At 39.4% G+C, this 14,843-nt stretch overlaps 1 protein-coding gene across 8 annotated transcripts in view; it reads left to right on the top strand.

Annotated features, from left to right (window-relative positions):
* The window catches only part of CCDC82 (coiled-coil domain containing 82), a 104,670-nt gene extending 101,410 nt beyond the window's left edge, over positions 1–3,260 (top strand). For 7 of the 8 annotated variants that reach the window (XR_003856864.1, XR_003856861.1, XR_003856863.1 and 4 more), the window contains one exon: positions 2,294–3,260. Coding sequence is in view for 2 of the 8 variants with exons in the window: in XM_029602383.1 (XP_029458243.1) it covers positions 2,294–2,359 (66 nt within the window). In the remaining 6 variants the exon portion in view is untranslated. The remainder of the gene's footprint in view (positions 1–2,293) is intronic. The other variant, XM_029602384.1, reaches the window with a different exon arrangement.
* The last annotated feature ends 11,583 nt before the right edge of the window (positions 3,261–14,843 follow it).

The following is a 14,843-nucleotide window of genomic DNA, read 5'->3' as shown; positions in this document are numbered from 1 at the left end:
AGCACTTTTAAGTGATAACATTCAGAAACTGAAGCCATTGCTTGGCCCAGTTGATGGGGCAAACCTCATGTCCACAGCTGCTCTTGGACATAGAATGCAAACGCCATCTCATTCAATAAGTAAATGAGGCATTTAAAACAACTGTCCCCTTGTCAGCTTACATTGATGCATGCTGAATAGCTTGGCTACAGTCCAGCAGTTTGCATGACAATATCCCTAACAAGTTGGCAGATATTCCCTGCATGGAGCATCACCTCTTTTGAGATAAACTCAGGGAAACAGTTGCCTAGATCAAGGAGTAGCATGCTCTGAGCAACCATCATCATCAAGGCACCTCTGCTTCACTTTTAAGTGTTCACATTTTCAGAGACTCTTCTTCCAGCAATTCTAGCAGTATTATGCTTCACCTTTGCTTCTGCAACTACTACTTCCAGCTCGAGGCCAGCAACACGAGAGGCATCAACCGAAAATGACACAGCCGAAATCTCAGCCAAATTTTTGACCAGCCTCCAAATCCAGCACTCAGCCCCTCCAGTAGGGGGGAGAATATCTAATTGGAGAAGTAGCAGAAAATCACCAACGATTGTTGGGTACCCAAGATCGTGGAATCTGGTTACCGCTTATATTTCTCATGACTTCCGACGCCTCCCCATTGTTCAACTTGCAATCCGGATCCATCTCACTCCTCACAGCTCTGGAGATGGCATTGCTTCTCAATCAGCAGATGATAGAACCTGACCAACATGGCCAGGGTTTCTACGCCCACTGTCCTTATCCTCAAGAAATCTAGGATATTGATTTTATCCTGGATTTTCAAAGTCTGAACAAGATTTATTACAGGATAAATTCAAGATGAACTCCCTCCACACCATTCTGCCCTTTATCCAAGCAGGGGAGTGGATGTGTGTCCTAGATCTGAAAGATATGTCTACATACCTATGCATCCCTCCTATTGGCACGATCTACACTTTGTGGTGGAATTCTCACTACCAGTACCAGATACTCAGCTTTGGACTCTCAGCGGCACCGAGAGTCTTTGCCAAATGCCTAACTGTAGTGGCAGCATATATCCATCGTCAGATTATCTACCTGTTGAGGATATCTGCAAAGTTGCAACTTAGTCGTCAGTACACACTTTTGCGTCCCATTACTGTCTCAGTCAAGATATGACAGTAAATTTGGACAAGCTGTGTTGTGTAGCATGTTTACCCAGTAGTCTACTCTCCATGGAGGGGTCCAAATTGCTTTATTCAGTAAGTGCTCTGCTGCACCCCTCAGCTTGGGACTCCCCATGTGTCATGGCTAATTCAGCCCTCCATCAACATGGAGAAAGCATATTTATCTTAAACTGGTTCTCCGTAGTCAGAAGGATGAAATAGCCATGATTAATTCCCACTCACCTCCCTGGAGAGTCAACTACATGGCTAAAATTTAATTCTAAAATCAGGTGAGGGTCTCATGAGGCGATGCTTGCGCAGAAACTCCCATACATGCTAAGTAGGGCAAAGGCTATATGAGCTGAGACATCAGATGACATCATCTGATGTCTCAGCTCATGTCTTCAGACGACCGAATACCCTTTTTGAACTATGGATCTCCATACCAACTTCAAGCTCTGATTAAGAGCCTACTCAGTCTCTTTAAATGTTTTTATTATCCTAATCTCTATGTTCCTTAGCCCTTTCTTTCTAGCAGTCTTGGCTTCCAAGTTTACTACCCCTGTTGAATGTAACTTTTTCCTTCCTGTTTTTTACCAATGGTTTTGTTACAGTTTCCCCCTTTCGATGTAAACCGATCTGATATGGTCCTCAACCATGAAGGTCGGTATAGAAAAGTGTTAAATAAATAAATAAATCAATCACCCATGATTTCATACTGCTGTCTACGGAGAACCCTGTTTTACAGAAAGCAAACTTGCTTTCTCCATTCAGTACTCTAATCAAAATCTTTCCATGGTCTGGTATGGAAGCTCAGTCAATACTACTGTTACCTCTTTTTTTTTTTTTTTTTAAACACTTTGCCAAGCATTTATCAGCACTGCATACAGCTAGTATCGCTATAGAATTGAGCTATAGTAGCAGTTATTGAATTCGTTCATTTTAGTTCCCAGTGACTGCAGAGAGTTTTGAAAATCATTTGTATAAAAGACTCTTAAGAATACACTGGAGTGTTCTTATTTTTTTTTTCTTTAAATATAATCTTTCTTGCACTGAATGTTAGTGCATTTTATTTATTTTTATTTTTTTTAGTGAGCACTGACTATGTAAAGTAATGTTTTTTATTTGTCATTCAGCAGTTTGATCTTCTGGAACGTTATTTGAATGAAGCAGATTTCTTCCAAGAAGAAAAGATGGACTGACTATTCCGGTGCTTTCTACTAGCCGGCATATAGTACATTTTACTAGTACAGAAAAAAAATATATATATAAACTAGTGTTTATGAACAGTGTTTTTAAGTATAATATAGCATGTTTGTGTAATATAAAGAAATGCATAATCATGAACCAATACAGGATTAAATTATGCTGCCTATTTTGTCATTGTAGTGTGTATTTTTTCCAATTGTAATATGTATTTTGACTGTAAAAATTGTACATAGAAAAATCTATAGGGTAAGTTTTCAGCAGTTTAGTTGGGAACTAAGTAGAGAAAAATCATGGATTTATGCGGGTAGAATGCTTAAATTTACCTATGTGGTTTTTCAGCCATCTAAAAGTACATTTGTAGTTTCATAACAAGTATTTTTAGCCATAGTAGAGAGCATCATTTCAGAGGCGTAATTTAATGTACACTATGCATGTACATTAAAGTTTCAAAAATGTACATTTTTTTTTGTAAAATTTTCTATAACGGTGTTTGGAACAAAGACCGTCACATCGGTTTACAACATTACATTTAAAAAGCATAGAAATAAATATATAAACATAATAAGTTAAAATTCAATGCGAATAAAAATAAAACATAAGACTGTGTAAAAATAACTTCAATTCATATTACAAAATCAAGATACTTAAGTACATGTGTGCTTCAAATCATTTCAGAGGTTGAGTTTGTGCATTTTTAGCTACATATGCTGATAAGTCACACACGAAAGTACACGGGTAGCTCATGTCTGAATATTGGCTAATTTGTGCAGATTAAAAAGTAAAAGCATGCAGTTGGGTGCCCCTTTTGAAAATTGTTACCTTTATGTGTAAATCACATAGTGAAACTTTCTCTACTGCATATACATGAAATGTAATAAATGAATTTATAAAATAGTGGCATTTTTTTTTTTATTATAGAGTTCTTATTTTTTTTTTATAACCAAGCAGGAAAAATGTATTCTATTATTCTCCATCGACAGAGGCATGAATCAGCTATAGTGTGTGGGTGACATTTTCCATTGGTGCCAACATGGACCCAGTACTTGGAGCTCGGTAGAAGTCTTATTGAGTATGAATAGAAGTTCACGCTGCTTAGTGAGCCCCTCAGTTTTTCTTTGTCCAAGCTACAGTATCACATGGACATGTTCTCAGTCTCTCTCTCTTCAGTTTTGTTTTTGCCACTGTCTTGGCAGCCCCTCAACACAATGTTTTGGTTCTTGAAAAAAATAAGGAAAAGCTTAATGGCAAGAACACCACGTCACAGATCAGGGGTTGAGCATTGTATGGAAGTCTGCGGCACCAGTTGAGGCACAAAGAAGATAGTCTAAACATGAGGAATGCCCTCCAAGATTGTGTCCCTTGGTACCAAAGAAGAGGTTGGAACAGGGCCCCTGCCAGAGTGGATCCTATCCTTGACTCTGAGGTGGGAGATAGACTCCTTAGTACAGGTGCCATCTTCATGGCATGGAAGATTCATATTTCGCTGAGCCATGTATTCTAACTGGATCTGATGCTGACTAGGGCACTGTCTGTATCATCAGTGCAGAGTATGCATTTCTTGATGTAGTAAGCCCTATTGACACAGCATGCTCAGGCTCCTTCAGTTTCATCAGAGTGGAGCACTGCAGGTCATAAGCTCGAGTCTCACTACTATGAAGTACAGGGTTATAATGGAGATCTTAACTGCACAGACTATCAAACTGAGCCCCAACCAACAAGAGGTGTCGATACAACTAGTTCGGAACTCCTCTTAGCCTGCCACTTCTACATTTACAAATGTTACAGCTCCAAGCTCCTACTCAGAGCCATTGGTGTCAGCAGTCCTTAATGAACCAATTAGAGTTTCTGAAAAAGAATCTCTCCTCCAACTCCAGTACAGAAGGTCCTTCAGCCAATGGGAGTCCAGCTGTCAGAACTGGTGAAGAATTTCCTTGCCTCCTTAAGCCCTGAAGATCAGAGAGGGAGGATGAAACGTCTCCTATCTAAGGTGGAGAAAAATTTTCCTATATAGTGAGGCTGTTCAAAGTTCCCCAGAGATATATGCCTTGACCCAGGGACTTTCAGCGGTGGGGGTAAGTCTCTGCCCTGAAATAGTAGATTCACCCCCTCCAGGGAAGTTCCTTTATATATCAGAAGTGGGATCAACTCATTCTGAGTTTTGACTTTTAAAGATGGTCTCTATTAGTCTTATTCATGGCACCAGATGCAAAAACCTCGGATAAAGTAAGACTAATAAAGACCATCTTTAAAAGTCAAACAGTGAAGTTTATTATAAAGAAAGGCGTGGTTTCTTTAGGAGTAGCAAGCGTTACAAAGCAAGTGGTATAAGCTCAAACCTACTCAGAGATCTATTGCTTGTGCACAGCATTATAAGGGTTTACCTTCAGCCAATCATCAGGTATCTGTGTTTACCCGCCCCTTATTCCTTGTCCAATTAGTAAATTTTTGCATGTGTACGTGCCTTGTTGCTAGGAGTGCTTGTTCTGCCATTTACACTTGCTGTTAGTTTTCAGGAAATCGGTTTTCTTAGGTTTCGTTTTCTCAGGTCTGAGGTATCGTGTACTGACCATATTTATACATTTTCCTATTTATTTATTTAAAACTACTTGTATTCCACTGCTTCTCAAAACAAGTTATCCAAAGCAGATAACATAAGAGTACATCTTTCCAGATGTTTCACCCTCAGATCATCAGAAATCGCCTCTTGGCTCTCCCTCATCATTGTTTGGTTCCTGGCTCAGCATACCCTCATGGTCAGGAGAGGAGGATTCCATGGGGATTAATTCAGGCCCTCCTACCAGACTTGTCTCAGCATACCTCTCTTCCAGAAGATCTGTTTGCACTTTTTTAGAAAGTAAAGATGCTGTCCATCAATGTTAGGAAGCAACAGAACAGATTTTTTCGGGCTTCTACAGTTTCTCCAACCTCCATCAGACTTTGTCTATTCCAATGCATAGCCTTCTCAAGGACCTATAAATGAGGATGTGGCAGGCGCCAACATTGTCTTCTGGTGGCCCGGAATCTTGATCTGATTTATAGAGATTAGGACTCGCCAGGTTTTGGATTAGTCCAGCTACCGCACCAATCTGTGATGGTGGAATTGACATTGAAGCATGCAAAGCAATCCATGGCCACTCTAACATGCCTTCAAGGAAGGATCTTAAAGCGTTTCATGCTTGTGGCTCATCAGTTGTACGTGGTGCAGTACTTGCATGAATGTGTGCAAAGGCTGAAATCTTTTGAGGGAATTGTCAATCCCGGGGCAGGGAAGGTTCAATCGAGCAGTGGAAGACATGGAAGAATATGAGAAGTATCTTGTTCATTCCATGTTTGAAGCTTTCCATTCTGCGGCCAGAACTTCAGCGGCTTCTATAGGCATACAAAGGCTTATGCGGTTGAGAAGATATACGTGACCATATAGCAGATGTACCCTGTAGAGGGGACAACTTGTTTGAAATCATGGTGCAGGAGACAGTGGGCTTCATTAAGGAACATTTAATCCATGCTGCAGATGTCAGCAGTGGTGAGAGACCAGCTGGCCCCGGCCCATGGCAGTACTTTTCCTACAAGCATCCATTCTTTTAGAGATTGCTCTTCAACATTATCAAGCTCCTCCCACTCTCCAGTAGTTGCCCAGAAGGAATCTGCAGAGGGAAAGGCATTAGTCAAAATCCCAGCAATAGTCACAGCCTAAGCCTGGGTCCAGTTTTGATGTCTCTGCAGGTTACCCTCAAGCCTTCTGAAAGGGTAGTAATAATTGCTGGTCATATTCTTTGAAGAATCTGACCAGCCGACAAAGAAAATCAATTGATAAAAGCATAAATATAATGGAAAATATAGGGAGTTGCCAAATGGATCAACAGGAATGGTTAAGGAGAGGTGACCTTAGATCTGTAGATGAGATTGATAATTGCAGCACATGATAGTGGATTATGGGCAAATGGTTAACTGCTAGCATAGAAAAAAATGGTAAAACAGATAAATGTAGATTTTAGTTACACACCTTGTAACTGGATGTCAAGTGTTGAAGAAATGCCACTTCCAGTTGCAGTTGAGCAGAATGGGATGGGTTGAAACTGATGTCCACTGGGTCAACAAAGGAGTAAAAGAAGCATAAGCGGTAACCATATTCTACAATTTTCACAGCAGCCATCTGTCCTTTATAATGTGGATCCTTTCTGGAAAGAAGGACTGCACCCTGTGGGTGCAGCTGTGAAAATTGTAGAATATGGTTACCACTTATGCTTCTCTCTTACTCCTTTGTTGACCCAATGGACATCAGTTTCAACCCATCCCATTCTGCTCAACTGCAACTGGAAGTGGCATTTCTTCTTCAACACTTGACATCCAGTTACAAGGTGTGTAACTAAAATCAACATTTATCTGTTTTACCATTTTTTTCTATGCTGGCAGTTAAGCATTTGCCCATAATCCACTATCCTGTGCTGCAATTATCAATCTCTCATCTTCAGATCTAAGGTCACCTCTCCTTAACCATTCCTGTTGATCCATTTGGCAACTCCCTATATTTTCCATTATATTTATGCTTTTATCAATTGATTTTCTTTGTCTGCTGGTCAGATTCTTTAAAGAATATGACCAGCAATTATTACTACCCTTTCAGAAGGCTTGGGGGTAACCTGCACAGAACAGCAGTTACAACTACCTTAAAAAAAAAAGAAAATAAAGTTGTTGGGCAGTCTGGTGAACCATCTTGGTCTTTATTTGCTATCATTTACTATGTTACTATAGTTGGACTTTGTTCTCTTTTTGTATTGCACATTCTGTTGTCTCTTTCACATTATATGCTGATAAATTCTCACTTATTTCTTCCACGTGCTGAAATGATTATCTGAGCTTAAGGATGGAAACTGATTTTAGTCATTTATTTTTGTACTTCAGCAATTTTCAAGTATGTAGCTATGCTTGAAGCCCACATTGCCTTCAGCTCCTTCAACTATAGGAGATACCTAATGTGTTTCCTAAAGAGGACTCAACCTCACCATCAAGTTTCTCAGCTGTTTGTTTCCTGTGAATCCAATAGATTAGGAAGGGCAGTTGATGAAATCTAATTGGCTAGTGGACTGTATAGTGCACTGTTATGCGCTGGCTGGTACAGATTACAGACTCTCAAAGTCATCAAATGAGAGCCATGATGTCTTTGGTAACTCATGTTAGGTTCACTTCTACTGAAAATATATACAAAGCTGCTATTTAATCATCAGTTCACACCCTTATATGTTCCATTACTCTCTGGAAAGCATGTCCAAGACAGACAAAAACTTAGGGTAAGCAGTTTTGGGCAGCCTGTTCCTTCAGTAGTCAACTCTCCAGCAGGTAGGATTGGGTTGTCTTTTAAGTAATTACTGTACAGCTTGGGACTCACCACAGGTTGTGCCTGCTTCATGCCTGCTTGTCAATGAATAAAGCAAGTTTGCTTACCTGTAAACAGGGTTCTGCATAGACAGCAGGATGAATCAGTTATACTTAATACCTGCCCACCTCCCCCGGAGAGTTGACTACCCTGCTTAAGCTCTGGAAGAAACTGAGGGCTTCATGAGGCAGCATGTAAATGTGTGAAGTCCTACACATGCTCAGTAAGTCTGGTTTTGTTTGGGGGGGGGGGGGGGTGGGTTGTTTTTTGGTTTTTGTTTTTGTTTTTTTTACTGATTTTTGAGAGCTGGGTCTGTCAGAACCATCAAATGTTGCCACTCGTGCATTATGTCTGATTCATCCTGCTGTCTACAGAGAACCCCATTTACAGGTAAGCAGATTTGCTTATTCTCCTGATTAAGGAACAAGCAAAAATTGTAGTAGTATTTATTTATAGCCCAAGCAGAGACCACCCCCACCTCTGAAACAATACACATAAAACGTTCTGGTAGTTTGTCAGATGTCATGGATCGTGATTTAATACAGTATATGCTTTCCATAGCCATACATAAACCATATTTCAGTTTGATTGGGTCACTAACTAGTCAGCATTTTGACAGCTTTAATATGTGACTCCCATGTTCTTTTTCCTCCTTGCAGACAAGGATACCCTCCTCATATTATGTACAAGGACCTAGTGTTTATACATTTTTGGGTAATAGATTCCTGAATAGTTTTTATTTTTTCCAGCGGGGGTCCAGGAGCAGTCCGGGAGCAATCTCCTAGAATTGGGCCATCGGCTGCCAGTAATCAAAATGGCGCCGATGGCCCTTTGCCCTTACTATGTCACAGGGGCTACCGCTGCCAATGCTCAGCCCCAGTGACATAGTAAGGGCAAAGGCCCATCGGCGCCATTTTGATTACTGGCAGCCAATGGCCCAAGTCCAGGAGAATCGCTCCTGGACCCCCGCCGGACCACCAGGGACTTTTGGCAGGTCTTGGGGGAGTCAGGAGGGTGGGGGGGGGGGGGGTTTAGTTTTTTTTTATATTCGCTCCATAAGACGCACATACACTTTCCCCCCACTTTTGGGGGGAAAAAAGTGCGTCTTATGAGCGAAAAATACGGTAATTAATATGGTTCCTCAATTTTTGACACAGTTACACTGTTATGCCAGTTTTATCCTTAGAGCAGAAAGACTTAGCTAATCTAAGCATTAATAACATCTAGAGTTGACTATTATAATTCCTTAGTTTGGACTACCAATGAAATATATTCAAAGGTTACAACTAATTAGAATGCTGTTGCACATTTATTGTTGGGCCTGACTCTCTGAGATCATATTAAATCAGCCTTTAAGAAAAAAATGCACTGGTGCTGTTTAGTTTGCATGCCAATTTTAAGATATTAGTGCTAGCATTTAAAGCTGTAAGAGGATAGAGTCCAATGTACTAGGAGTGACTTACATTAGAGACTCCTGTGAGGATGCTCAGATCAAATCAGAATACTCTTCTCTGGATGCTGTTATCTTCAGAAAGCATTTTCTTTTATTGTGGCCTATTTATGGAATGTCTTAGGGAGGCCCATTTAATTGGAGAGTATTTAAGATTTAGAAATACAGTTTAACATTATGTTCCTTATATGAGCTAATGTCTGCTTATGGGATTTTTATGAATATGATTTTATCCTAATCGTTTTCATATAAATGGATCTCGTATTTTTAGATAATTTGTAATTTTGTTTTAGGAAAAGAAATGGCGTTTATTTTTATGATTTTATTTTATGGATTATTTTATGAATTTTAATTGTTTGAAATGTTTTGTTATGTTAATAGTTATGATTTAAGTCTTTATATTGATCTTTTCAATGTGTCTTATTGTTTTATATTTTTCATTATTATGTATTGATTATTTTGTAAATCTGCCAAGCATTTTTTGAAAAGGCAGATCAAAACATTTAAAAAATAAATGAGCTCATTATTACCCTATTTGTGTTCCTCTATTTTTTTTATTGAATTTACAATACATTTTGTACACAATTTCTATTTCGTGAGTATAATGTTAACTCATCTGAGAAGATACTATGATATCAATACTGGACCTAGTGTACAAATGAGAAGAGTATGATGTCATAGTGGGGGAACACCTGTTATCTAGTGATCACTAGATGGTGTAGATCACTATTAGAATACATGCAGTGATTGGAAAAGGGTTTTTCAGAAGATGGGAAAAGGATATATTGCCACATCTCTGATAGAAAATTCTTATAAACTGTTATACCACTGGTGTATATACCCTCAAAAACTACATAAGTTTACACCACACATCTCCGATCTCTATTGGCGGGCATGTGCGAAGACAGGCTCATTCTTTCATATGTGGTGGGATGTTTCAGTGGATGTGGGATATGATTCCTGGCTTAGCTGCTATTACACCGGGTCAGGCATTATTGGGTTTAAAAATTCCAGGTATAGTGGAAGAACATAACAGATTGGCTCATAACCGGGAGACGCAAAACTCACTTCGAAACCTCAAATTCTCCCCCCCTATTTAATAGACAAATCACAAACAACTTTATTTGGTCAAATAAAAAAGGCGGCAGTTTATTTTCCAACTTAACCCGAGCCCGAACCTTCAAACAATCTTAACAATAACCCCACCCCTTTTCACATCTTGAATGCCTTGCCCCCCACCGCATCCCAGTGGTAGAGCTAATCCAATGTCCTCCTTTGTCTTACCCCACCGCTTCCCAGCATAGGTAAGTGCCATGGCCTCTGAGCATCGGCCCCCCTCTTGCTCATTGGCCATCTCATGTAGCAGCCACCACACTGCACAAGTTTCCCCCCCCCCCCCCCCCCCCCGAATTCCTTTTAACAATACAATAACAAAATCAAACATTGGGCTCGGGTTTACCGCCACAGAACAAGGACAACCAGTTGCCCTTGGTCCCCTCATTGCGGCCCTTATCTTTCCCCAATCACCTGCTCCAATCCTCTTGCAACGTGTTATTGAATAAATCGATACCGACATCCGACAAATGAACCCCATCCTTTCTGAATAGACCCGGTATACCTTCCCACAACCACTCATGTTTAACCCAAAACCCTCCATTCTGTATCAACCATTTCCCAATTTGTTTATTCATCTTTTTAACCCCTCTGCACCATAAAGGCGAGCTGTACACTGCAACCGAACTATAATGTCCGACCAACCGAACTTAGTATTCGGCATACCATTCATAAGGAAGGACAAGTCTTTTCTTACCGTTGCTACCATCTCCTTACATAAACAATTCCCTACATCATTACCCCCCAAATGAGTTACTATGATGTTCGGCACACCACATTCCATAACGCATTGTTGCAAAAAGGATAGTAATCCCTCCCACTTCATCCCTCTATGGCTAAACCAACGGACGATCCAATTTCTGGCATCCAAAGTCAAATGTCCATACGGCCTCTTCTCAGCCCTGTACTGAGCCCAATGCAAAAAAGAATGGCCCACGACCCAGACATACTCTTGACCTTTGCACCGTCCCAGCGACTCTGTAATAAAGAAACAACTGTTTAATATCACAAGCCTTTTGCTCTCCCTTCACCCAAACCGCCATGCCTTACATAAGCCAAGAATGCCTTGGACCTCCATCGACCTATGGATTGAATCGCTTGGCCAGACAACCCTCCTGCAGCTGACATCACCGCCCCTATCCGAAAAGAATGGGACGTGTAACGCTCTAAATTCCAACCCAACCTCTGAATCACTCGTCGCAACACATGCGTAAACTGGAAAGCCGTCAATGGCGATCCATCCTCATGTACTAAAAGTAAACCTAATATTTAACTGAAAAATATGATGTAGTACAATTACAATTCAACAAAAAACATCATATGTGGAAACATTTTACTTAATATGAACAGAAATCTCATAAATTGTTCTTTATAGTAGCATTAGCTGTACAAGCTTTAAACAATCTATGACATTAGGACCGTTATGCTTGATTTTTTAATCATTGATTTCCATTCATTATATGGTGTAGTATGGGACACTTCACTTTAGCTTCAACTTATTTCTTGCCTTCTTTAGTGTCAAACCGTAAAAAATGTCTAGAGTCGCCGCTCTCCCCTGGAACTTTGCCCAAGAGCCACCGCTCTGCTTGCTTTAACTTTGAAACAGGCTTAATACAATGAGAGCCGCCGCCGCTCAGCTTTGCCCAACATGGCTCGTGTTTCGTGTGAATACTTCCTCAGGGGCCTGTGATAATATATGTTTTTCTACAACAAACAAAAATAAAGCATTGTTTCTCATATCGTATTAATTATTTATCTTAAAGTTGAAATATTAAGTAATGCTTTGGTTACATATGGTCCTTGCAACGTGGCTTAATTCTGTGTCCTCTTCTCAGGTACAGCGTTTCCGTCAAGGATCCACCATTTTCTCTTTTTACCTTTTTTTTATAGTTTTAGCCTCACTTCAGTTACTGCCAATCACAAAAAGTGGAATGAGAACCAATCACGTTCATGTTTTCTTTCAAATAAGGGACAGCCACTCCACACTATCATTCATGCCATAGGGTGATTGGGCGGATAGTTTAAATATCCAACACTGCTCTCTATAATTAAGTTGATTTTGAAGATCTCTTCCTCGAGCGGGACTATGTAGTTGTTCCAAAATTGACCATTTTAATTGATCAAACGAATGATTGTATTGAACACAGTGTTTGACCATTGGAGCCTCTAAGTTGCCAGTTTTCAACCAGCTGCGGTGTTCTCTAAGGCGCACTCTTGCTTGTCTTTTTGTGCGACCTACATACAGTTGTGGGCATGAACATTGAATTACATATACCACATTTGTGGACTCGCAATCAGTGTTATGTTTTCTCTTAAATATATCTCCAGTCAATGGATGTTGCCATTGTTGACCACAGATTGTGTTTGCACAGATATCACACTTCCCACATTGTTTATGTGAACCTGCATAGGTCTGTTTATTGATGCTTGAAAGGGAAGCACGAACTATATAGTCCCGAATGTTTCTGTTGTGTGATAAAAAATTAACGGAAGATCTTGAAAAATGTTTTGATGTAATTGTACAATGTGCCAATGGCATCTAATGCTCTGTGCAATCAAAAAAGCTTTATCCGTGTGTTTCAAAACACAAACATCTATGGAAGTTGATTTCTTCGATTGAAATTGAAGGAGGGCTTAACGTGGAGAGTAAAGTGCTCTTATACGCTTTACGAATCACCGAATAAGGATATCCCCGTTGAAAAAAATTTTTTGCCATGAGGTGTGCTTGCAATTTAAATTTTTCTGTAGTGGAGCACAGTCTTCTGATTCGAAAAACAATATAATGTAATCTAGAGTTTTCTAATGAAACGTTCAATAGATATTCTGCTTTCAAAAGCGTCATGTTTACTTTATGGGACAAAAGATAATCCTAAATTTAGCACTTGTTCCTGTGCTTGCGATAATGTGTACCGGGATATATTCACGATGGCTGATCGTGTCTGGTCTGTGGACCTTCCCATTGATTTATTGATTTATTTATTTAAAAACTTTTCTATACCGTCGTTTCGTAATGCACCTTCACAACTGTTTACAGTTAGGCACGAAATAGGTTTGGTTTCTAAATTATCCATAGGGTGCCAATATTTTACGGTTACATAGTTTAATAATATACTCGAAATGGGTTGGGGTTACTATTTATTGATTATTAGGATAATCATATATGTTTATACTGTCTTTCTAATTTAATACTTAATTATGAGGAAAATAATAAAATGAGTAGTTCTGCATATATATATATATATATATATATATATGTATGTTTCAGCTGAGTGTGTGTTACTTACTGACCTCACTGTGAAAGGCTTTTTTGAAGAGCCATGTTTTTAAGCTTTTTTTGAAGAGTTTTAATTCTTTCATCAGTCTTAATTCGAGTGGTAATGTGTTCTAAAATAATGGTCCTGCAAAGATAGTGCTCTCTCTAACTTGGGTCAACTTTGCTGTTTTGACTGAGGGTATGTTTAGCAGGGCTTTATTGGCCAACCTGAGATTTGTCTGAGGAACATGTAGTCATAGTGCAGTGTTTAGCCAGTCGGCATTTTCGTCATTGATTAGCTTATGAATTGTGCGTAGTGTTTTAAATTGCACTCTTTGTTCTATTGGGAGCCAGTGTAAATCTGCAAGTGTTTGGGTGATATGATCTCTTCTGCCTTTTCCACTAAGTATTCTGGCAGCTGAGTTCTGTAGTATTTGCAGTGGTCTGATTGTAGTATATGGTAATCCTAGGAAAAGTGTGTTACAGTAGTCCGTGCTAGCAAATATTAGTGCTTGTAGTACTGTACGAAAGTGTTCTTGAGTTAATAGGGGTTTTAGTCTTCTAAGGATCATTAGTTTGGCGTAGCCTTCTCTTACTTTTATTGATATGTGTTGCTTAAGGCTGAGTTCCCTGTTTATGATTACTCCTAGGTTTCTAGCTTTGTCAGTTAAATCCACTTATTTATTATTTTTAAGTTTGATGTGATTTTGAATTCTTTCAATGTTTTTTCGTTCAAGATGTATAAATTCTGTTTTTTCAAAGTTAATTACCAGTTCCATTTGGTTTAATATTTGTTTTATTATATCTAGGTATAACATCGCAAAGTTCAGTGTTTTTTCAATTGATTCTTCGACCGGTAGAATTAGCTGAATGTCATCAGCATATATATAGTATATGATACCTAGCCCTGCTAGTAGGTGGCAGAGGGGGAGCATGTAAATGTTAAATAGAGTTGCTGAGAGTGCTGAACCCTGTGGGACTCCTGTCTTTAGTTCGATCTTGTCTGAGTGCGGCTCCCGAACAAAAGAGCGGTGGCTCTTGGGCAAAGTTCCAGGGGAGAGGGTGACTCTAGACAATTTTTTACAGTTTGACAATAAAGAAGGCAAGAAATAAGTTGAAGCTAAAGTGAAGTGTCCCATTCTACACCATATAATGAATGGAAATCAATGATTAAAAAATCGAGCATAACAGTCCTAATGTCATAGACTGTTTAAAGCTTGTACAGCTAATGCTATACTATAAAGAACAATTTGAGATTTCCATTCATATTAAGTAAAATATTTTGTT

This window comes from Rhinatrema bivittatum, chromosome 5 (assembly GCF_901001135.1).
Source record: "Rhinatrema bivittatum chromosome 5, aRhiBiv1.1, whole genome shotgun sequence".
Classification (NCBI taxonomy): Eukaryota; Metazoa; Chordata; class Amphibia; order Gymnophiona; family Rhinatrematidae; genus Rhinatrema; species Rhinatrema bivittatum.
Note: the sequence above shows the minus strand (reverse complement) of the source record. Positions and strands in the feature narration are given on the sequence as shown.